The following is a 24,098-nucleotide window of genomic DNA, read 5'->3' on the forward strand; positions in this document are numbered from 1 at the left end:
CCAAGTTTTTTTAAACCCTTAATTTGCAGAATTCAGAGGTCTCACAATCAGGTTTTTGTAATTCTTATAAATTGACAGCAAGAGTCAGATCAAATCTTACATCTAGTTACTGCTGCAGCCCTGAAGGTTCAATCAAAAAATCCTTGCTTTTATCATTGTTCCCCTAAGTTGCCTCCGGAAGAGTGAGGGAATGTCATAACTTCAGCATTCCTCCACCAAGGCACCAAGATTTCCCTCTGTATTTGCTCCAAATCTTCTAGTAAGACAAACAAAAGGAGAGGGTGGATGCCCAGAGCATCATTTAGGGTTTACCTTACTGAACCTGAGTTGTCCAAGGTGACAATTTAGGACTCTTTCTTCCCAAGTGAACTTATAGCTTTTGTCCTTATTCCCTTCCTTGCACTCCTTCCTCCTCTTCCTTCCAATTTTTTCACAGCATTACCTGCGTGTGATGAGACACATGACCCCTCATAGGTGAGCCAGTGGTAGAATTCTGTAAATAAGAATTTTCAAATTAAGTTGTGAATCTGTCACGAGCAGTGGTGCTGGTGTCACTGCAGCCATGGCTCATGAATTTGAGTCTTGCCACAGACAGGTTTGAAAATAAATGTAGGTTTATTGACATCTGAGAAGGGGTTTGGCTTTTTTTTTTTATTCTTCTCTGTGAGATTATATAAGGCTAAAAGGGAGAGAACTAGCAATTTCTTCACACTGTATCTTCCCAAATGAAAAACGTGCTCAGTTCCCGATTACTGATACCCAAACGATTGTCTTCATTGTCCTGTTGTTATCTTCATCCTATTGGGAGCTGTAAAAAAGAAATGAGGATTCAGCTCCTTATGGAACTGCGGAAGAAACAGCCTCATGCAAGTCATGTAAGAAATATTACGTGCAAGTGCTCCAATGATTTATTGTAGTTGCTGTATTTTTCTGGAATTTATGTAATTATGGCAAAATCACAGTCCACTTTTGGGTTTTTTTTCACAATTTTGACTTAGGCAACCAAAGTTTTTATTAACCAGGGAATGAAGAACATGTTTTTGAAAGGGATTAAGCAGTGAAATGATGAATGGAACTGTTCCCAAAGCATGCACATAAAGTGATATCATCTAGCTATGGCTGATTTCTGCTCCATCGCTTCAACAGGAAAATAGCTATATTGCTGAAATGATTAGGCTTAGGCTCTATTATTTGCGGTGGTGCTTGACAGTTATGGAGTTGGAATTCAATTTCTTTCATCTAAAGCAGGTGTGCCTTAAAAAAAATCACTCTGCCACTTCTGTATAACGCATGGAGATTGTTGGCTTCTTGCCTGAAAGTGTTTCAGTGCACTTATCCCATTTTCATGCAGCAGAAGTTGTCCAAGAATATCACCCTTGTTTAAATACATGAGCAAATTTTCTTTATCCCAAAACAAGATAAGAGATGATATGAAAAGCTTTATTTTATGCTAACACATAGATTTAAGAACCCATTTTGAAGGGCATTTTTATAGAAATCTATATTATAAAGCACATAAAGAGGTTGATATTAATTTACTATTCAGGACAAGAAGAAAGGTGCTCCTTAGTCTTGATATATCTGTTTTTGATATGACAGGTTAACCTTGATATTAGCATAATGTATCCAAATTTTATTTTCCAGTTTGACTCTAAAATACCCTACCTTAGTTTCTGGTAGTGATATATCCAGGCAGCAGTTGTTTATTTGTGAGTAGTACATGGCATGTTTATTTTATATGAAAGGACTCCTACAAGTGCTTGCTGCAACTTAAACAGTTTTAGTTAGAACAAGGATTTGAGTTTACATGAACAAAAGGTGTGTAATATCTAGAAGAGTATATATATTTATTGAGGTCAAATATAAATATATGGGCATGTCTCTGCCATATTACATATTTCCATATATCTGTATACACATTTATGCAGAAATATCTGTCTGGATTTTAGATATGCATATTTGTATGCGTAAATTTATATAGGTACATATAATCATAGAATCACAGAACCATTTGGGTTGGGAAAAACCTCTAAATCTGACTGTTAACCCAGAACTGCCAATCCACCACTAAACTATGCCCCTGAGTGCCCCATCTCCATGTCTTTTAAATACTTCCATGGATGGCAACTCCACCACTTCCCTGAGCAACCTGTGACATTGCTTGATCACTCTTTCTTTGAAGAATTTTCCCCTAATATCCAACCTAAACCTCCCCTGGTTCAAACTGGGTCCATTTTCTCTTGTCCTGTCACTTGTTATTTGGGAGAAGAAACCAACCCCTCCCTGGCTACAGCCTCCTTTGAGGTAGTTGTAGAGAGTGAGAAGGTCCCCATCTGGGGTTCTTTTTCTCCAAGCTAAGCCCCTCCAGCTCCCTCAGCTGCATATTTTAAGAGTTGTGCTCCAGACCCGTCCTCAGCTCCCTTACCCTTCTTTGGACATATATATTTCTTTATGTTTATATACAAAGTAGGACATATCATGAAATTTAATGTGCTGCAAAGGCCCAGTCCTGTTTTCTTTCAGTAGAATCATGTGTGAAGAAGGTTGGAACACATATTGAGTACCAAATAGGGCAGAGACTTCTAAGTTTTCATGTTACACAGACCTGTCTGCAACCACCCCAGGACTGCATTCTGAAGGCATGTGTCAATTCAAGCCAAAGCACTTAAGGGAAAACTTTCCTGTATTCATGAAAAGCTAATGAGAACTAAAGAAAGACACTGTGATTTCCAAATCAGACATACTTTTCTGTCTTAAGGAGAATATATAGGGTGCATCCTTTTATTGCAGGAAAGGAGCAGAAGTCCAAAAGGAACACTTCTATAAGTTTTCTGAAGTTTTCTCTAAGATTCTCTGAAACTAAAAGGGAATTTAAGTATTCACACTGAACATTACCACAGGTCTTTAAATCCTTTAAGAACCAGACAAGCTTCTGTCACCAATAGGATGGAGCATACATGGAGACCCACCCCTGGGTTAGCAGGGACCTGAGCAGGCAGGTTCACCTGGTGGGGCACATCTCTGTGTGGAATTATTTGGGCATTTGGGTGCCTCCAGGTCGAGATTAATTACGGTGTACCATGATGCCTCTGAATTCAACCTGAATACATGAACAAGGATATGTGTTGAAGGTGTTCAGTGATATGATGAGGAAGTCGGAGTCTTTTTTCTTGCTTGAATTGCATTAAATACCCTTAGATTCCTTTGTAATGTGCAAATAGTTGGACCAACATACGTGTGTAGCTCGATACTGCATTTGACTTTGCCTTGCTAACCTCATATTACTTCCATTTACTTGTCAAATAACTTACAAAGAGTCAAGCCATTTTTTCATAAAACTCCACAGATGACTAACTTGTGTATTGACTGATGCTGAATACAGCTTATATAACTTGAGCACCCTGATTTGTGGTTTAATGTCTCTCAATGTATAAATGAAGAAAGTAATAGTGATGTGAAGGTCACTAGCTGCAGCAAAGGCTTGCCTAATATGAGAAATTTTTTATTAAAAACATCATGTATTTTCAGGCTGTACTGAAATCAATAGGATGTTTAATCTTTGGGAGGTAGTCACGGGGTTCATTCCTAGGCAATGAGTGTCCTGTTGCTGTTCAGTTCACTGCTAAATTCCACTGTTAAAAATATCTGCTACAAGATATGCCAGTTCTTAATTATTATTTTCTGTAACAGGCCACATTTCTCAGTACCTTTATGCCTTAGAATAAATATTCAACAGACAGACAAGTTTAGCACATTAATATTTAAACCCTTATTGGGAAAATACACCGTCACGATAGCTTGTAGTGTAATATTATGTACCATTTATATCTAACTAGATAACATTGTTTAACAAATTAATTCTGTCGACTTAATTAATGCCATTACTTTAATCCATTTAAGAAGGCAAAAACAACAAGGAAAGCGTGATGGTATCAGTCAGGACAACAGATACAATATCAATTTCAGCTTTAGGAAAAACTCCCAGTTGTACAAAATGATGCAGTGACTGCCTTGGTCTCTTTTGGGACTAATGCCAAAGTTTTTAACTGTAGTTCCACTGGAAACGAGGTTTGTTTAGTCTGTTTTGTTTGGGTCACCCCTTGCAGCCCCGAATAAATGTGCTCTAATGGCTGCCCTGAATGTGAAAGTCAGCAGGAGCATTTGTCTTCATGTCTGCCACGAAACTTGCTAAATTATCTGGATCTCTCAGAGAGTCAATACAAATTAAAAGTACGCAGAAGGTTTCTAAGAGAGTGATTGCTATTCTAGCAAGTTCATTAGCCTGCCGAGGAATGCTGTTGGCAGGCTTTGTTTAGCAGGAGCCCAAAACAAAGTAAACCAAAAATGTCAGAAAATGAATTGCAAATCAATTGGCAATATAAATGTGAGGAATAGGATGTAGATGATGAATAATTTAGGGATATGTATATTGTTCCTCCAGGAATCTTATATGCACAAGGGGGAACAATACTGAAGATTACAGCAGGGAGAGGGGAATTGACTTGTTTAGGCAAATATGGGCCATCCAGCTTTTCCAAATGCACTGGCAAAACCAGACTTCAGGCACTATTTAGATGGTAGGAAAAAAGTTCTGCAGTGAGGTCTTTTTTTTTCCAGTTGCCTGCATCTGTCTCCTTAGTGGTTTCAGTCTACACTGTGAAAAAAAGAATCTGCTGAAAATGAATTTTTCCCTCAAATTTTGTGAGAATAAATTGAAGAAACAAAAATTAAGTTTAAAGGAAGAAATCAGTCTCCTTAACCGATTTCACTAACTCTCCCAACTGCCTAAAAGAGGCAATTACCTTTCATCTCCTTCCCTGGGAAAAGGAGGATGGCAGGATTCACTTAGCTTTAGGCGCAGTCACCTAGAACATCCCTGTCAGCTGCTGCTGAGGGAAGGGAAAAGGCTGTTCCTCTCCAATTTAATCCAGGCTTTTTTGACAACTTTGTGTGTCGCTGCTACTATATTGTTCCCATTATTTGAAGATTCATAACAGAAACAGAGCAAAGCATGAGTTTTAATTCCCACAGCAAAAGATAGTGGTGAATCCAGCAGGGAGGAGAGAAGGTTGTAGATGACACAGGCAAGGCTAATGTGCTCAGTGCCTTTTCTTCAGTCTTCTCAGAAAGGTTAAATGTGACAAAAGGTTTGACATGATCAGATTTAACAAGGGACCAGGAATGCAAGGGAGAATAGGTAAGGAACTGAGTATTTAAATTCAGAAAAGTCAGATTTAAGGTCTGTTTACAAGGTTAAATGGCTGAGCAATAAAATGGGATTTGAATTTATGTGATACTATCTACTGTGTATTAAATCCCCATATGGAACATCTTAGCAAATAAAAGGGTCTTTACATGAAGCAGCTTTTCCAGGTCAAGAGATCCTCACAGTTACCCCAGCATATTTAAGGAAGTGGTTTCTAAAGCAGCAGTGATTTGCTCTGAGAACTCCCAAAGGATATAAATAGTCCCAATAAGCATAGTACATCTCTTTAAATGAGGAAAAAGAAGGAAAAGTAAGAGAATGACAGCAAAGATTCAGACCAAGTTGGTATCTGGAGAGATATTACCATAAATTATTAAACAGTCAATTTATAAGCTCCTCAAGCTTAGTGAGGGAAGCAGCCACTCTGTCCACAAAGAAAAGATGTTTTTCACTTTAGAGAGTCAGACAGTCATGCCAGTAAGTATGATTCATAACAAATAAATAAGGAGTAAGGTCTGTTTGAGAAAGCATTATCAAGGAATAATTTTATCAAGTCTGTAGGTCCTGATTTTTCTACTGTTCTCCACTTTCATTAATGTCTTAGACAATGAGATGTCACATTTTTGAACAATGTTGCACTTGGATGCTGTGCAAGCAGGCTTAGAATTAAAAATCTTTTTGATAAATGGGTGAAACAGCTTGAAATCCATAAGAGAAAATTAAGTAAAGACAATAAAGATGGTGCCTTCAGAGGAAAAGTCAACTGCACAAATGCCAAACAGGAAATAAGTGATAAGGTGTCAGGACTGTGGAAAAGACTGAACTGGTTGTAAGGCTGTCACAGCAAAATGTAAATCTCTTACTGTAAATTTATTAATCAGAGAGAGGAGAACCACACAGGGAGGCATCTGCTGGGCTACAGCACATCAGGAAGGACATGGAGAAACTGGAGTTTAAACAAGTAACAGAGAACAAGGTTTGCAACTTGATTGGTTTAGCTTTGGAAAATGGGATGAAATCAGGCAGCAGAGACTCTAATTTTCTTCAGACATGTAAATGTTGTCACTGAAAGAACTGAGCCAACTTTTCCCATCAAGGGAAAAATTGTTCCCATCAAGGGAACAACTTTTGTTTTTGTTTTCCCATCAAGGGAAAAGAAGTATCAGTTTTGCTTGCAACAGATTTGGTTTATGTTTAGTGTCAGGAAAAGCAAAGCTGTGCTCAAATAATGTAGTCAAATAATTAAACAATTGCTTACATAAATTGTGAGATCGCCATGACTGACAGGTTTGGAGGAGTTGATTAAAGCCTACTCGGACTGTTTGCTTAAACCCCATCCAGTCTGATAAAGAAACTCTTGGGAGGCCTATTGTCCCAACTTTTTTACAGAAATATGGGTATGTGCACAATTTACTATAATCCATGCTAGTAAATGATCTTTGTATTTTGATGTCTCATAATTTTGATTTTTTGCAGGGGTAGCTCATTTGCTTTCATATAACATAAGCCGTGTAATTTAAATTAGACACCATGAAATCCATAATTTTAATTACTAGCTTTGATTCTAGCTTTCAGTAAGGCTCATGGATTGAAGGAAACCTGTTAAGTCTCTTTTATTCAGAACATTTCCTTCTTCACATCAAAGCAATGCACGTCCATATCAGCATGGCCAATCAGTATTTCTGCAGAATAAGCCCTGAAAATGAAGAGTGCTTCAGACAGTCTTAAAAAATGTGAGATGAATCACTGCTAGAGAGACACGTGTGTTTGCATGTGCCACTGATGACTTGGCATTTCGAACATACATTATTTGCAAAGTTTTCTTTTTTTCTGCTTTATTTTTCTTTTGGGACTGATTTAGTATGTAATAGTTTATTCATGTGGCAAAGGAGGGCTGATTGTTTGTTTTAGTATTTTCTCTTAAGTGCAACAGAGTTCCACTTTGTTTCTGAAATGACAAATATCTTACTTTGCACATCCACAACTAGAATAATGTTTTAAAGCAATACTGGGAATCTCACTCTGATGGATCCAAATGGGCAAATCTTGACCCTTGAAAGGGAATTCTCCTGGATATAAGCACCTGCAGAGAATAATTCCAGTTTATCTTGTCTTATTGCTGCTTCCATTTAGACTTCTTCTGTTAATTATTTGAGAAAATGTGCACCTCACTTTCCTAGGCCACAGCCAACCTGTTTAATGGATTTTTTTATATATGGAAAATTACAACATTTACTCATCTTATCTACATCAGCTGCATTTCCGTATTGGTGTAGGAGCTGTAGTTTAGTATGAGAATGTACCTGTTAGGAAAATCTATACAGAACTTTAATTGTGATATTAAAATCTAATTATCATTAACAGAATTAAGTGACTATCTGAACAGATTTTCATGGTTTCTCTTAATGCTCTGTGTAATTGAAAGGAAAATACGTTGATTTTTGCCCCCAGCCTTTCAGTGTAGGTAAATGAAAGGGCAACCCTCCTGTTTGCAGATGTGGAAATTGGGCCAGTCAAGTGGAATAGTGGAATAGTGTTTGAGTTACAGGAAATGACTGTGGCTTAAAAAAACCCAGACAGTTTTGTCTTAGTGGTGATGCAGGGCATAAACTGGACTTGAGGACATAAATTGATGTGACGGTCAGGTCAAACCCAGCTGTCAGATATTCCATAACCTTGCAAACCATTCTGGTTGCTGGACATATCTTATTTCTCAACTCAATGCTTCTCAAATTCATACAAAACATATTTGCATGAACTGGACTGATCTTGGAAAAGAGCCTCTAACAAAGTTACTTGGAGAAGTAACAAAGATCTCCCTCTGATCATGAGAATGCTTTGGTGTTTTGCCTTTGGGTAGGTCTGTAGTGATATTTGATGCAGAGTTTGAGGTCAAGCTCAGCATGAAGAAGTGACTTATCTGTGGACTTTGGAAACTGGAGTGAAGAAGGAGGGAACAAGAGTAATTTTTGCTCACAGACCTCCTGGGTGCAAGACCTGAGATTTCATGTTGTGAGCAGGAGGCAAAGTTAGGAAGGCAGGGAGATGAAAAACAAGTGAGGGGTGTCTAGCGGGGAGGAGCAGGTTGTCCTTGCAATTCAAAAAGGTTCCAGACTTGCCTGGACTGCAACTGGATGTTTTTCTCCAGGTTTTTCTCTGTAGCTGATTAGTGGGTTTGGACTGGAACACTGTATTGAGGATGACCCCAACTACCAGAATAGACACAGCTTTTCAGGGTTCTATGTTTGAAATATTAAACTGTTCCATAAGAGAAAATATTATCTAGAACTTGGATACAGGGTTAGTTTGCAGCTGAGCAGCCATTAAACTCCCTTTAAAATATTCTATAACCTTATTTACATCTTTCATAAGGTTAACAAAACTTTAATCCCTTTACCCATAAACAATGTCAATTACATTTGAATATTTTTGTCCTTACCATAAGAGTCAGTGGGTATGGACCTTACCTTTTTTTCACATGCTGAACCAGTGTAACCACTTCTGCAAGCACAGACATTTGGTCTTATGCATCTGCTTCCAAATAGACATTTTTGCTCACAAAGTGCTAAAAATGAAAGACAAAGTTCTTTAGAAATACACTTATTCTAAGTCTTTTCATTAGGAACTGAATATTTAGATACTCTTGAAAATTAAAGATGGTTTTTCACAGGCTTTTTATGCTTGTGTGTCTCTTATGTTTACCATTTTCTTTACTTTTTTTCTTTTTTCCCAATAATGGGGAAAGGGAAGACTGTAGCAAAGCAATAACTTCGGCTCAGCTGGAAATGGATCAGTTCAAGGCCTGATTTTGAAAGCCAGGATACATTCTGGGCATTGATGTTTGGGTAAGATTTGTGCCAAAATTGATTTTCTTTCGTTCCAATCGAAATCAATAAGAGCTGTTAAAAGATGGGATCTTGAGTTGAGATAAAAAAAATATGTTAAAGATGTACTTCCAAAGGTGATGTTAACACCATAAATAAATAAATGGGAGAATTTGATGAACTGTACACTTTGCACTTCTGGAAACCAGGGTATAAGAACATGTGATTTCATGGGCACACAGAATCAGTAACAAGCTACTTATCCCAAGGAAAAAGGAATCAGAATTTTTTTTTATCTTATCTAGAGTGCCATAGTCTAATATTCATAGAGGCCCATTAATGTGAAGATATTCTGTTAATAAAAGAATCAGTGGTTTGGTTTTTTTTAAGAGAGAAAAAATAATTAATCAAATTTCAGCTAGTTTTTTTATCGTCATTAGCAGTTTCTATTGTTATGACATTGTTTTGGCACAGAGGAAAGAGAACAGCCAATTCATAGGGCACCAATTCAAGAAGAACACACATGTCACAGTATTTTAATTAGATCTCTTGAGTTAAACCTTCCATATAAATATTGCCAGAATATTGTATCCTAGTTACAGGCAGCCAAATTAAATGCCTTCAAAACTGGTCAGAAGTGAATCAACAAGTGGCTTTTTATATTTTCTTGTGTGGCAGAGGCATATAGGAAGCTGCCAACCATGCACCATTAAGACAGAGCTGAAAATAAAGTAGACCCATGTCTATGATCCTACACCATCTCCTTCATTATAGACAACGATGTTCCATTGGTTTTGAATGAATTTGCTGTATCCCCATAAGGAATTTTTTTACAGAAAATTAACTTTAAGATATTCTGGAGCTTAAGGATCAGCTTCCAAACTGTCAGTTTGTTGGACTTAGGTTCTGATTTTGACACAGATTTGAGTTCATGCAAATACTTTGTGTTGAGATCAGTAGTCTCAGAGATAGACCAGGGTAGTGAAGTTTCTTTAGGAAACACTGTGAGATCCTAAGCTTTCCAAATGTGATTCTCAGAGTTATAATAATTGTTATAATGACCTTGGGAGGCCAATGGCAAGATGTTGAACAACACCTGGAATTTGTATTGGTTTTGTTCTATCAGATTACCATGGCAGCTAACATTCAGTGAGGAGGCTGAGATTTTGCCAGGGAACATTAAAATCTAAATATCTACAGCAAACTTCAGACCTGCTAGCTACGGGGCAGAGGAGGGAAGAACCAGATTTACTGCCACTATACACATCTTAAAGAGGAGAGGCTGTAAACAGCTTTACAAACTGCTCTTACCCTTACGAGTAGAGTCAGGTACTGAGTGTTCATGTTGTGTCAGAACCAATGACCTATAACGTGTCCAGAACAAGAACACACAGAGACCTGCATGTGCTGCTGACCTTCAGGTGCTCCTGTTTGAAAAGTCAGCTGTGTCAGTGGTGATTTGCTGTAGGACTCCAGTGACCTGGAGCTGGGAACTTGCCTTCCTAGTGTATGAGCTAGTTGATGTATTTCTGATGCTTCGAAAAGGTAAAAGTGCTGTTTTCTTGAAACAAGATTTTAAGAAGAAAACATGGGTTTTTTAGGTGTCTGTTGCAAAACATTCCTTAAGATCCAGAACGGGCAATTACAAACTTCTGAATTTCTCCTTCTTCTGGGAGGTGAAGGCCAAGTTTGAATTCTGGATGTGGATGGGGCAGAGGAGGGATGGAATGACACTCGAGCTAGAATAGTGAGCTCATCAGCTGCTGACTGCTTCTCCAGCTCCTTCATGAACCTTGGAAGGGCTCAGATTTATAATTGGAAAAAGTTTCATTCACTGGAACAAAAACATGTTAGCATTGTCATCAGAAGGGTCTTCTTGTGCCCACTCTAGTTTTGTTCCTCTGCATGATAAGTAGGAAGAGAAAGAACTCAGTATGATACTCTTATTAATGAGACAACTGTATAGATTTCTATTTTTCATTTCAGATGAACTTGGGCTGGGGAAAAATGGAACCTGATTCTCCTTTCAGCTTGGTAGTGGATCAAATAACAGGTAATGCAAAGATTTTTCTATAGACCCCTATATCATCTGGGGGTGTTCTGGTAGACATGGGCAGAAGAAGAGGCATTAGATAAGGTACCAGGCTTTTTTTTTTGTTTGTTTTTCTACCTGTGGTTTTTCTGGTGCAAATAAAATAAAGAGAGGGAAATTATTCCCTCTTTTTTTCATCCTTTGCTACCTGCCTGTCTCTCTATGTCCACCTCCTGCTTCTTCCTGTAGTGCTCAGAAAAACAGGAGCTCAGTCAGGAGAAAAGTTAAAAACATTTTGGAGGAAAATTGGAATTGACATCACAGGGGATAATAACATAGCTGAAGTTCAAATGAATATTTCATAAATGTATTTACAAGGGATGCTAAGCCTCTAAACACTAAAAATGACACTGGCTATGTATGCATTATCCTGTACAGATTCAGCAAAGTCATTTAACAAGCTAAGCTTATGTTAAAATTATAATCAATAAATGCCAATTACAGAAAGAGATTTATCCCTGCGTGTTAAAAGAACAGAGCTATAATTTGCATGTGAACAACATTCTTTTCAAAAGAATTTTCTGGTTTTTTTAGGGTTTGAAAGGGTTACACAGGAAGGCTGGAAGAAAGCCTGCCTGAGATGTTGTTCAAGGCAGAGAGAGAACGGGGGAGAATATTGAGGAAATTATAAGGCCATAAGCTTGACACTTATAACATGCAAATAAAGAGAAGATATTCTGAAGGGCAATGAGGAGCCGGTATGGGTTCAATAATATTAGAACAGAAGATAGCAGCATGAATTTTAATGATGAAGATCCTTCACAACTATAACCTTCTTATGCTTTATAATTAATTATCAGAATTATACCTTGATCCTGCATTCAGGGCCTTAAAAAACAGATTTATACTCCTGGCTGGAAGCCTTCTGAATGTACTGGGTTGTGTTTTGGCTATATTTGTTGGGATAATGAGATTGTACTGCCAGGTGTTGACTTATTTGGTCTAATGTTTCTTTCCTATCTCATGAAAATAGAGATATGAGTTACCACCATGGGAGGCAAGGGAAAGCCTTGCCTCCCTCCAGCTCATAGGCTGGAGCTTTAGACTGGATATCTAATATGGAATGGAAAGGAAATCTCTAATGGGAACACAAGGTGACCCTTGGATATCGTTTCTTTCTTTTCACAGAAGGAAGTTTTTGAATGTTTTTGCTGCTGTCATGAAAGCTAAAAACAAGAGTCAAACCAGAAAAAAAAAAAAGCTTCTAATAGAAGAAGCCTAATCTATAAAGCTTCTGCTTTCTGCAGTTGAGACATTTTGAATATTTCCAATTACTTTTTTTAACCTGTCCTTCCAAAAGTCTATTTCCCTACATTTGCGGTACAGTCTGAAACTTGACCATTATTCCTTAAACTGTGCTCCTCAAAGTCATAGGTATTTATCAAGGATAATGTGTGTATTCCACCATACACCTTATTTGTTGGGACAAATGACCTATTTTATCGATTCTCTTTCAGAAGCCATTCTGTTCAGTTACAGATGAGTGGGGAAGAAAACTATTCTTTTGACTGACCTCTTTATTTACAGTCTGATAAAGGAAGACTACTACTGTGTTTTATCCATTACCAGTGCCTCCTAGAAGTCTCTTCTTTTAATCTTGCCAAATTCTTTAGTTTAGCTGTAACCAGAGATGGGTGAAACTGCAAATAAACAACCCTGCACAGATGCCTCTGGAATGCCATTGTGAGTTTGGCTGATTGTAGCATTAAGAAATCATAATTCACTACATTACACGGACATGCAATTTCATTGTGCATCATTGCAAAAGAGGCAGAGTTTTTGCTTGTGTGATTTCATCCCTAAAATGCATCAGGCCTGTTCCAGATCAGATATAAGCCCCTTAATGTGTGGTGAAGACTTCTGATATTACAGAGGTCTCTCTGAGGCATTTTCAAAATATTTTAGACATAAAATTGTCCCTACTTAGACTTTGCCAATCGTCATTACAGGAGAATGGAAAATTTGTTCTAGGATACAGCCACTGGATTTGTCTGATGGAAGGCTGAAGCATTTTGGGCTATCACTTGTAAAAAAGATCTATGTCTTTTTTTCCTGGTGAAAGGTGAGAGAAAATCTGAGACATTGATATTTTCAGTTGTAAATATTTAATTTAGTTATTAGAGACCTAAAAGTAGAGAATGTCATGTTTTGCTTTTTCTGGTTTTACAGAAGGCTGAAGAGAAAAGATTTAGAGAATATTTATTGTGGCAGCTGTATCTACTGCTGCCTCCAAATATCTTCTTGAACTGTCCACGTAGGCTTAGAAACTGCACTGATGAAGGTGATCTGTGACTTTTTACAGATAAATGAGAAGTAGATGTCCAATATAAATTTTTAGTATTGGTCCATTTTCTCTTTTGTTGGCTTAATGACCTACTCTGGCTGGATAGACCTAGTCTATCTCAGTAGAGAGGACTGAAACAATTTATTCCATCTGAAAAGTGTCCAGAAAACAGTAGTGTAGGTCTCTATAAATCCTTTGGTTTAGTCACCCTGTTGGATGTGTGTTAGGAAAAAATGAGGTTCAAGGTGTAGATGAAACCTGTATCTACATTTCCATCTCTGCCATCTCAATAAGGGCAGCTGAGTGACTCCACAGGCTGCAAACAAAGAATGAAGCTTGGGTTAATTAATCTTTTCCTACCCTAGAAAAAAAACCCAGAGAAGCAATCCAGACATAATGGATTCTGGGTAGTGGAGAAGGTACAGTGATTGCTGAGAAAAGTTATCCTCTGGTTTGTTACTTGTAGAGTGAGGTGAAATATTTACATTGTGAAGTGAAAACAAGTGAGATTAATAAAATGAAAGTATTTGAGATTAATCATATGAAAATATAGAATTAATAGATAATATATAGTATTAGATTCACATATAGTATAATCAACAATAGTTATTGTTTCAATACAATGTTATAGAATAAGTAAGTATAAATAATAAATATCTTAATATTTGAATATAATGAATAATATGTTGCTACTACTTTCTTAGCTTAAAATGTGAACATTTTGCTCTGTTATTGAGTTTAACAGCAAAAGTCTGTAGTAAAAGTGTGCAAATCAAGGCCATCTTCAGCCTTGTTAATACTTTAGTGAAACCCAGAATTTGGGCACACACATCCAAGCAAGAAGGGGATGCTGAGCACAGGGAAACCTCAGGAGCTTAAATGTGACAAAGCAGTTTTGCACAGGGGAGCAGTGAGATGAATCAAACACCTCCTTCCAGAAACACACTGGCTCTGGCAGAGTGTGTGGATTTGGCCCACTATCCCTGTGCTGCTGGGAGATGGGAAAAGGGCCAAAGCAAAACAAGGACAACAGAAAGAGGCAACCAGAGGTTGGTTACAGTCAGCAGCTTGCATGGCAGTGCCAGAGCTGAGGGGAAGGTGAGAAAGGGAAGCACTCAGGAGGCTTTTTATATTTAGGCAGGTAAATACATTTTTCATCGAGTTCTGGATTTGAGGGAATAACCTCTCATTAAAACATAAAACCCGACTTGCTTTCAGGGATTGCACTTCTATGCAAAATTTTCTGCCTAACATCTGTGAGGATGAAGAGTTTCCTGTTCCCCTGTTTCACCCCTGCCTTACTGTAAATACCCTGGAGCAACATTATAAGACCTCACCATCTGCTCTCTTTTCCCTTAAAAACCCAGAAATTCCAACCACTTAGTGATTATTTGGGTTTGCTGTGGGGCCTGGGATTTTCAGCCAGATCCTTTTGGACAAAAAAAAAAGTAAATAATTATTTAACCTCCCAGTACAGTGAAAACATGGGAAGAAATAGTAAAACCCAAGTGATTAGCAAGCAAAGGGATTTGAAGCAAAGTTTCAAAGGTTAGGTAGATCTATAAAAAGTTACCTGGGCTTGTGTGCCTGCATAGGACAGCAGAAATTGTTAATGACAGTAAGCCTTACTTGTCTTTCACAGGAGCAAGCACCATTTGTTTATTTATTTAATAAACTGAGTCAAGAGTATGTCACCAATGAATAAATAACTTTAAACATCCCCATGTTTGATCTAGAAGACAGCTGGCACAAAGAAACAATTACACAGCCATTGGGATTTCACTGACAAAAGATTTTCATAAGTAATTATGCTCTGCGAGTGTGAGAGGAAAGGAAGATTGCCCTTTAAAGGGGATAATGCCTTGATATTTTCTTCATCTCCTTATGCTGTAAAGCTAATAGCAGACACAAACTGAAGTGACCCTCTTTGTAACTGGCAATAACAGGTCTCTTCCTATTTCTAGTCTTCCAATCCCTTCAAATGCAAATAATTCCAGCCATCTTGGTGGGCAGTCTGAACACGGAGGATTTACAGGGTCTGGCTCTAAGGTTGGCAGATACACAGGATTTCTTTCTGTGCTTAATGCCACCTAGGTATTTCCTTTTCTCCTTGAATCTTTCTTTTTTACCTTATATTTCAAATTATTGAATTTAAAAACTATTTATTTTATCTGACAGGTTGAGCTCATGATCCACATAATAAAAAGATGAGTCAGGCCTCTTTCTCATGCTGAGGTTGAGTCCGGAAATGCCTTTGAAAGTAGTAGTTTTACTGGCAGCATAGGACAGTTCTGACAAATAAAAGGCAGAATTTAGGTGCTAATCATGTTATGGTTGACTTTTACACATAATGGAATCATAGAATAATTTAGGTTGGAAAAGACACTTAAGATGATCGAGTTCCACCATAGACCTAACACAATATACACATAGGAGAGAATTTAATGCATAAAAATCTCCGGTGCTATGTGCATGGTTACAGAGCTGTGGTAAATGAAGGATCACTTACGGGTCTGGCACAGCATTCCCACCCATCCTCTGGAGCACTCGCAGATGTTTGGACCGACACATTCTCCACCGTTCAGACATTTCTGCAGGCAGACAGCTGAACAGGTTGACATGAAACAAGTGAGAAGATGTACGTGATGTATCTGTGTGCTCAAGGTCTGTCTGAAAGGTGACCTGTTAGGCTTTGTTCCATATGGCTAACTTCCAGAGAAGTGAATGTGTTCTGTTCATCACATAATCAGTATTCAGGATTCCTTGATATTTTCTTCTTGAGAAATTTATCTTTGATGACTGTCTACTGGGAGACTTGTAATGTCTAATGCTCAGCTCACCATCAGCTGAGAATAATCTCCATATGACATATTCATATGTGTCATATGCCTATTATGTGTTCCATGTCAAAAATAAATATTTTCGTAGTAAAGTTTGATATGTTTGTTGCATATGTTGTTTGCTCAGAGATCCTGAAAGAGTGCATGATTTGGTGTATATATGTGAGAGACACTTCCTTTCTTCTGAATAAGTATTTCTGAATAAATTATTAATATTATAAATTCAAACCACTGGTTCTGAAATCATATTTACTATCAGGACCCAAAGGGTAAAAAGCCAATATTTTAATCTGGTTTACATACAGGATGTCACCTTGATTATAAATTTATTCAGTTTATCTGTCAGCTTCACGGTAATGAATATCCATGTAAAGAAAAATGTTCCTTGAAAATATTGCAGGGTGAGAGGGTTTTTTTTAATTACATTTTTATGTAACTGTAGTCAGATCTGGTAGAGTTACGGAGTAAGAACACGTCATTCTCCAAATTATGCACTGATGACCTTGAGAGTACATCAGTCTGGAAGGCTTTATAGCAGGCTTTAAATAGTTCTGTATTTTGAAATATATGACATTTCTCTGCAAAATATAACAAAATATGTGAAGCTGTTTAAACATAAAATCAGTGCTTCAAGTTTAATACTATAAAAATGAATTTCCATAACAAGATGTGTAGCAGAACTGCATGGAGCAGAACCAGGGTTCCCCTACACAGCTTTTTCTCCTTTGCAAGCATCAACTGTTTAGATTTTACATTACCTGTACTTAAAAACAGCTTTCTTCAAACTGCTGAAGTAGCAAAACAGATTTTATTCACTATATTGTTTTTTAGTATTAAAAGAAGATTACAACTGGTGTTGACTGGCCCAAGTAATAATAATCTGTTTGATGGGCTGTAGAGGAGCTTACGTTTGTTGCAGTGGTTTCCCCTCCAACCAGCTGGGCAGTCACAGACATTTGGGTGGACACATTTCCCTCCATTCATGCACGTGGGATCACAGATACCTGCAGGAACATATCAAGGGAAGAATGTGGTAGCTGGGAAATGAGGGAAGGCTTTAGGAGAGACTTACTTGCTTCCCTGCAGCAGGTTCGTCTGCTTGTAATTAAAAAACTGGAAAGTAATTTGGATTTGAGAATCTGAAACACAAAAACTTGATAACTCCCATAAATCCTTCCAGAAAATGCTGTGCCTTGTGTGGAAACTCTTTGGGGGAAGCTCTGGTAAGAGCTGCCTCACCAGAAAAAGTGGAGAGGCACTGATTAAAAAGATTCTCAGAAAAGCAAGTGGGCAGGCCAAATGCTTGTTAGAGCTTTCACTTCCTCGTTGGAAAATTCCTCATTCATGTTCTCAGATGTTCATTTGGATAAGAAAAGACTTGAAGAGGATAGATTGCTTTCACACAATTTTGGGTATGTTTTTGCTTTCAACCAAGCATAAAGACTAAACAGATCTATTCCTCCACTGTCTTTTTGTACCATTATTTGTTAAGTTACTTACCTTTTTACTTTATTCTTTCATACAAATAAAATCAAAAGCTTTTCTTTCAACCACAGGAAACCAGAGATTTTTTTGTTGATTTCATTAGGAATCTAAGCTCTAACTTTTTTGTCTCACGTTAAGCTGTATTTATCAGTATTGTCTTAGAACATCCATCATTAAAATCTCACTGTTCTGGTAAGTCAAACATCTGCAATCCCAACCTGCTTTGATATAGGTAGATACCCAAATTCTTCTTCTCCTATTTCTTCTTGCCTGTTAGGGTATGTGTAGGAAGGACCCATCAGAGGCAGGATAATTCAGAAACATGGCAGTGCTGGTATGATGGGACTGGGAATGATTTGCATTTCACATGGAAGAAGGCATTTGATAAGTGAGTGGAGTACAAAAGGCCATGTTACACAGCAAGTGTCTGGACTGGGGTATGAGAGCCAAGTCAGGAGGAGTCTGGCAGTGAAGGTGTGAGAATACATTTGTGTGGAATGGCTCCTGCCATGTTTGAAGCTTTACCCGTACAGAGGATCTGCCAGTGACTCGTTAACAGTGGTGACCAGTGCCAGCCCTCCCTGCTTGCAGAGATGGGTGGCTGTGGAGCACCCAGCTCCTCCTCAGCAGGGAGCAGCTTCCTGCTTCTGCAGGCACCGAGGGGCTGACAGCTAAAGCACAGTATTACAGTGCCTTCATTAGCCTTGAGGCTGTGATGTCTTTTAGCACATCAGCAGTAAGAACAGAACTTGAATGCTAATGCTGCAGCAATTCTGATTTTCAAGTCATCACTACGTACAGGACTCTGAACTACCACAACCCTCCCTCAGACCTTTACTGTAGAAGGTGGAATCCTGAAAGGAGCTTCAAAATAGGAATGATTACTAAAAAATAACATGCAAAAATACAGCAACTGTTATTTGACGGGAGAATAACCTTCTGTTCCCCTCTCAGGGTCGATCAGGCATTTTCAGGTTGGTAAATTTAGGTTCCCTAATTATTCCTTTAGTGTACTGAAATATTGCTTTTGTGGCACTCTGTGTCCTGGTCTATCCCTTTGGTCCAGATGCTGCTGCACTGGCAGCTTTTAGCACTATATTGCTGCTCTTGCTTGGCTGCCACATTTACATTTTGTTCTGTGCCAAGACTCCTGGATCCCTCAGCATAGTGACCTGCCCTTAAGCAGGGTAGACTTGCCCACGCTTATAGGAGCTGTTTGGATCCCAGCCCTTAAACTGTCATCCTCTATTTCCTTCTTTCTCCGTCTCTCCTGATCCATGCTGTAATCTTGGCCTCTGCTTACTAAGGCTAACAGGGATCCACAGTTCTTGCTGAGCTATCAAAAAATGCTGCAACCACTAGTTCAAACCTAGGATGAGTTCAAAATGTCATGGCATCCATAACTCTGAAATCATTTAATCTCTTATTTTGCCTCTTCCTTTTTCTCTCCCTTTTGATCTCACATCTCCAATAATAGACTTCTGACCCACAATTTTCTGTTGTGTTGTATTTGACTTGGCATTTCAATTATAAAGCAGCTTGGACATTCAGAATTTAGAAAAGATGATCCCAAACCATAAGGTTTGGTTCTAGATTGCAAATGACCTTATGCTTTGTGATATTGATGGACCATAGTGTTCCAAATGCTAACCTGCTGTCCTAAAAATTATAGATTTGGTTTTGAGATCATATGAAACTTGTACAATGTCTTTCATCCACCTCTTAAAAAGTAAAGTCAAGAAAAAGTAACCAAGGACAATAGCATTTGTTCAAATGGATATTTCTCCTTTTTTTTTTCTTTTTTCTTTTGTCTCTTACATTTTCTGTATATTTTCAACCTTACACAGACAATCACATTCTTGGTTGTTTTGTGCCGATAGCAGAAATTTTAAATTGTACAACAGAATCTTTCTTCAGTTACAGGGAGACAAATTACTGTGCTTTTTCATTAACTTCTATTTCTCACTATGTGTATAACTGCACTTGTTCCAGCTCAATTTTCACTGTAATTTGGCAAAACTTTAATCAACAGGTGAGGTCCAGTCTTGATCTGAATAAAACACAAGTTCAAACTAACTTTCAACTTGGGATCCATTTCTCTCTTTCTTTGTTCAGCTGCCTTACAAATGACCAGGTAGCTGTGAAAATATAGCATGAACTGCCTTTATTACTTATGGCATCTCTGAGTTCAGTGATAAATCCAAAGGAGTTCAATTCAAAGGGAACTAAGGGTTCAAGTAAGTTCTGAACTGGAGGAACACCTCTGCCTGCCTGCCCTCCGGGGTATGTATTTTCTCTTCTTGCCAAGGAATTCACAGCACCTTTATGTGAATGAATGCAGTGCTATCTCACCCCTTTTCCTGCCTGACATCTCCACCTTGTTCTCCCTTGCTTTAACTTTCTTAAATACAATTCCATCTCAATACCCATCAGGCAGACTTCAACATTTGTTAATGATAACTAGTTTGGATCCTCTTTAGTCCCACTCCTTGGCCTCTGTGGAGGAGTTCCAATTTCAAAATAGCAAACAAAAATGTTACAGCATCTCCCAGGAAAACTAAATAAATTATCAGACACTAGGAGAGCAAAACGAATTATTGCAATCCTCCCAGGCACTGGCATGACTTTGAAAAGACATTTCTTTTTTTGCCCTTCCCTTAAAAAAAGCCTGTCATCTTGACCCAGAGACAACAGTGGTTTGATAAGTTTTCCATCTGCCTTGGGATCTGGCCCTAATGACATGGATATAAACACATTTGTCTCTTCCCTTTGATGCACTTCGGTAGGGTGTATCACTGGGGATAGGGAGAGTCCTGTACTACCCACACATACTGAGTGGAAGCTTGCTGCAAGTCATTAAGTGTCACTAAAGCCTTAGTCCCATTCCCCTTACAGTCAACATTGACATTTCCACACAGAATTTCATATGCAATAGTGACTCAATTCTCTAAAGCACCACGATCCTTTAAGGCCACTTTTTAAAACTAGACAAGACTTCCATGATCTTGTGTTTTCAAAAACTGGTGTGTTAGATAAGGTAAGCCTATGTTGAAGGTGATAATGCAGGTTAAAGAAAAAGCATGGTTACATACTGTATTTCATGTAAGGGGTGATTTTGATAAGGTAACAAGCAGCTGCAGGTGTTAAGATAAAACATAGGTGTTGCACAGGACATCATAAAAAACATGTGCCGTCTTTCTGTGTGATGAAAGGCATTCACAAGTTGCTGAGCTTTCTGTTTTATGCAGCAGCCATTTCTCTTTGATGGCTTTAATGCATTTTGACCTTGCAATCACTTAAAATTTCCTGTGACCCTTTTCATGGCTTATCCCCTCCAGGCTCACTTGACCCAGTGAAGTGCTTCTTGCAACTCTTTTTATCAACCTCCATGAAGCTCCACAGTTCAGCTCTTCAGCCCTAACATCTTTAAGGTAGTCAGTCCTTCTGCTTTGTTAAACAAAGGGAAGAATTTGCCTGCAAAATAAATATTTCCAGAGATTACTAAAACCAACCAACACCTGCAATGTTGTGCATAAAGTGAAGTCTGTCCTCCTTGTGTAAGTAGTACCGGTGATGGACACCCACAGTTTCAGTGTCTTCTGTTGCCTGCTCTTGTTCCCTTGGATCTACACTAACAGTCTCCCTAAAATATACGCAGTATTAAGCAAAATATCCCTGTTATGCAAAGCCAAAAGTGACTTGGGGCAAAGTTAAGCACTGGGCATGCTTTGCTGGACTGCAGATACTAGAAGTGACTCTAACAGTCACACTATTAGCCTGCAGTATCTGCTGACTAGTTTACGGTGATTAGAAGTCAGACATTTCCTTCAGACTACCACTGCTTCTGCAGATTACCAGACAAAAACTTTTCTAGTTGACCCTAAGCCACCTTTTGATGTAAGTGCTTCATTACACCTTTTCTCACTGAAGGAGATCATGACAATTAGCGAAAGGCTTGTAATTTTGTTGAAATAAGACAGTCTTCACCACTACCCTCTTAAAATAGAGGGAATATTAAACCAGGCTCCTAAAATCTTGGTAGAGAGGGATCCTCTGCAATGTTTCAGGAACCGAAACATCCATGTCCTTTCCTGACCATGAGATTGCACAGACTATTTCTTTCTGAATCAAAAATTACCTGTCATCACGTATCCTGAGCCAGACTGCTGATGAGGAGACAGCGTGTCACACTGCAGTGATAATTAGATGTAGTTTTCAAGATAGCTTTTCTTTTTCTTTTCTTTTTTTTTTTTTTTTTTTTTTTTAGATGCCCTGTAGAAGCTGAGAAAACTGACCTGAATGCATCCTGCCTTTGGATGGAAGAGAGAAAATAGCCTCAAGCAGTAACATCTGTGTGGGCCAGCTAAGGCAATGCATCAGGCTGGAGCTTGCTGACAAAGAACAGAGAATTGCAGCCAAAAGAACACCTACTGGCACATACATACTTCAATGTATCCTTCAAGTCACCATCCCTGTGCTGACATTTCTAGGTGATTCACAGGCACTGCTTTTATTTCTGGCCAGTGTTGGTTTTGAACTGATGACTTCTCTGTGGCCCTAGTGCGTATTTCAACTTGCTCTTTTGCTCTTTTGAGGAGCAGGAAGCTGGATCATTCTCAGTTTTGTTTTTTTCTGCGTGTACATGTTGTTTTAAGGTTTGTTTACTCCTTTCTGCTTAGTGGTTATCTTGATTTGGTGCGACATTCTCCAAAAGAATGAACTGTAGCTGGGGAGATATGACACAGTACGGACACAAAGAATGGGAGACATTTAAAAATAACACCAACTGGTTTTGTCAGGAAAATACAGCTGACAGAACTCAAGCTGTGAGCAAACCTGAAACCAGTAGATGTGAAAGCAGTGGATTTTGTATTAAAACTGGCACTTCTAGCCCTTTTCTGATGTTTATAGATAAAATATATCACCTATTAGCAAAACAAAAACGTGGAGAAGCTCTGTGCCAGGAATGGCACAATTGTGGGACTGAAGACTTAAAATGTAGGCATGTTGCTGATCTTTTTCATAGGACAAGAACTGGAAGGTCAGATCAGCAGTTTCACAAAACAGCACAGTTCAATTTATCCACTGGAAGAAGGTTTCCCATCTCTCTGGATGCATTATGAGCCCTGCTCAGATAAAACATTGCCCTAACTGTAGTAAAGAAACAATTGGTTGGATGCTTCTAGGCTCCAAATAAAGGTTTGATCTTGCTGAATGATCTTCAATCCTTTGGAAAAAAACCCTGAAAACACAAAAAGGGTGTGGTCTGGCCATATAGGATGTTTCTAACAATGGGCACCATTGTTTGGATTGTACTGGCAGAAATCTGTGGAGGTAAACAATGTCATTCCCCCTTAGAGGGTATAACTGATGCTCAACAGATCATTAGCAAGATGGATGTACCAATATATCTGCTGCTGTGAAGGTCCCAAATGCACACAGCTCTGAAAAACATGTTATGGATTCGGGACACCAGCAATTTCTAGTCCCCTTTTTTCTACTTCCAAGGGCAGTGAGGAACTAGTTTTGCTCATGCTGAGTTTTAGGCACATATGTTGTTTCAGAGCTTGATTTTATCTGAAATTCCTCATCTGTGTTGATTTGGATTTGTAAATAAAGGAATAACTTCCTCTCCAAGTTCTATCAGAGTAACCTCAGACGTGCGATCCACTGAATATCAGTAATTATAGCCACAGATTAAATTTTAAGAAGTAATACTTGTCATGTAACAAGATTGAAATTTTAGTGCAATGTTCTAAAATTCGGATCCTTTTCCCTATCAAGCTACCAATCATTTCGAGGTTTGCTCCTCCCTATTTCTCGCTTCACGTACCTCTGACAGAGATGCAAAGCACCTCTTCAATAAATTACCTTTCTGAATAGTAAAAAATAATCTGGTAGAAACCTCTGAGGGATGCAGTGCATGAGAACAAATTACTACAAGACACAGAGGGAGCTGTAAATGTAATTGTGATGGGTGTGGTGACAGTTTGCGTTTCTAATATATTCACTTTACCACACAGTTTTAGCAATAAGAGTTAGTTTGCATGACCTAGCACACATTTCAGAAGAAAAAATGGTCTGAAAAGTTGTAAACCATATAGACAGCAGAGCAATGCCAGTGCTTTGCCTAATTATGTCTGGTTTTCATTCTGATGTGTAATCTGATATGCTTATGGGGCCTTTTAGAGATATTAAAGCAGAAAATAAATCTAAGTTAGTTATTAGTTCAGGAAAAATGAGAAAAATAATTACTACTAAAAGGGAAAACTACTGAGATGCCAGACTGAGCTCTGAGTCAGTGTGTAGTGCGTTGCATACCTGTTTGCTGTCATGTCCCTCTCATCAGATGATAACGTTTCTATCA

The 24,098-nt window shown here is 38.3% G+C and overlaps 1 protein-coding gene across 1 annotated transcript in view; it reads right to left on the reverse strand.

The window, feature by feature from the left end:
* Positions 1 to 724: 724 nt before the first annotated feature.
* Positions 725 to 24,098, reverse strand: part of LOC116789376 (von Willebrand factor D and EGF domain-containing protein-like) — a 176,329-nt gene continuing 152,955 nt past the window's right edge. The window contains exons 26-29 of the mRNA XM_032693164.1: positions 17,155 to 17,250; positions 15,916 to 16,011; positions 8,674 to 8,771; positions 725 to 808 (exon numbers count right to left, since the gene is read on the reverse strand). Of these exons, the coding sequence (XP_032549055.1) occupies positions 794 to 808; positions 8,674 to 8,771; positions 15,916 to 16,011; positions 17,155 to 17,250 (305 nt within the window). The 3' untranslated portion in view covers positions 725 to 793. The remainder of the gene's footprint in view (positions 809 to 8,673; positions 8,772 to 15,915; positions 16,012 to 17,154; positions 17,251 to 24,098) is intronic.

The sequence above is a fragment of the Chiroxiphia lanceolata genome, chromosome 7, assembly GCF_009829145.1.
Source record: "Chiroxiphia lanceolata isolate bChiLan1 chromosome 7, bChiLan1.pri, whole genome shotgun sequence".
Taxonomy (NCBI): Eukaryota; Metazoa; Chordata; class Aves; order Passeriformes; family Pipridae; genus Chiroxiphia; species Chiroxiphia lanceolata.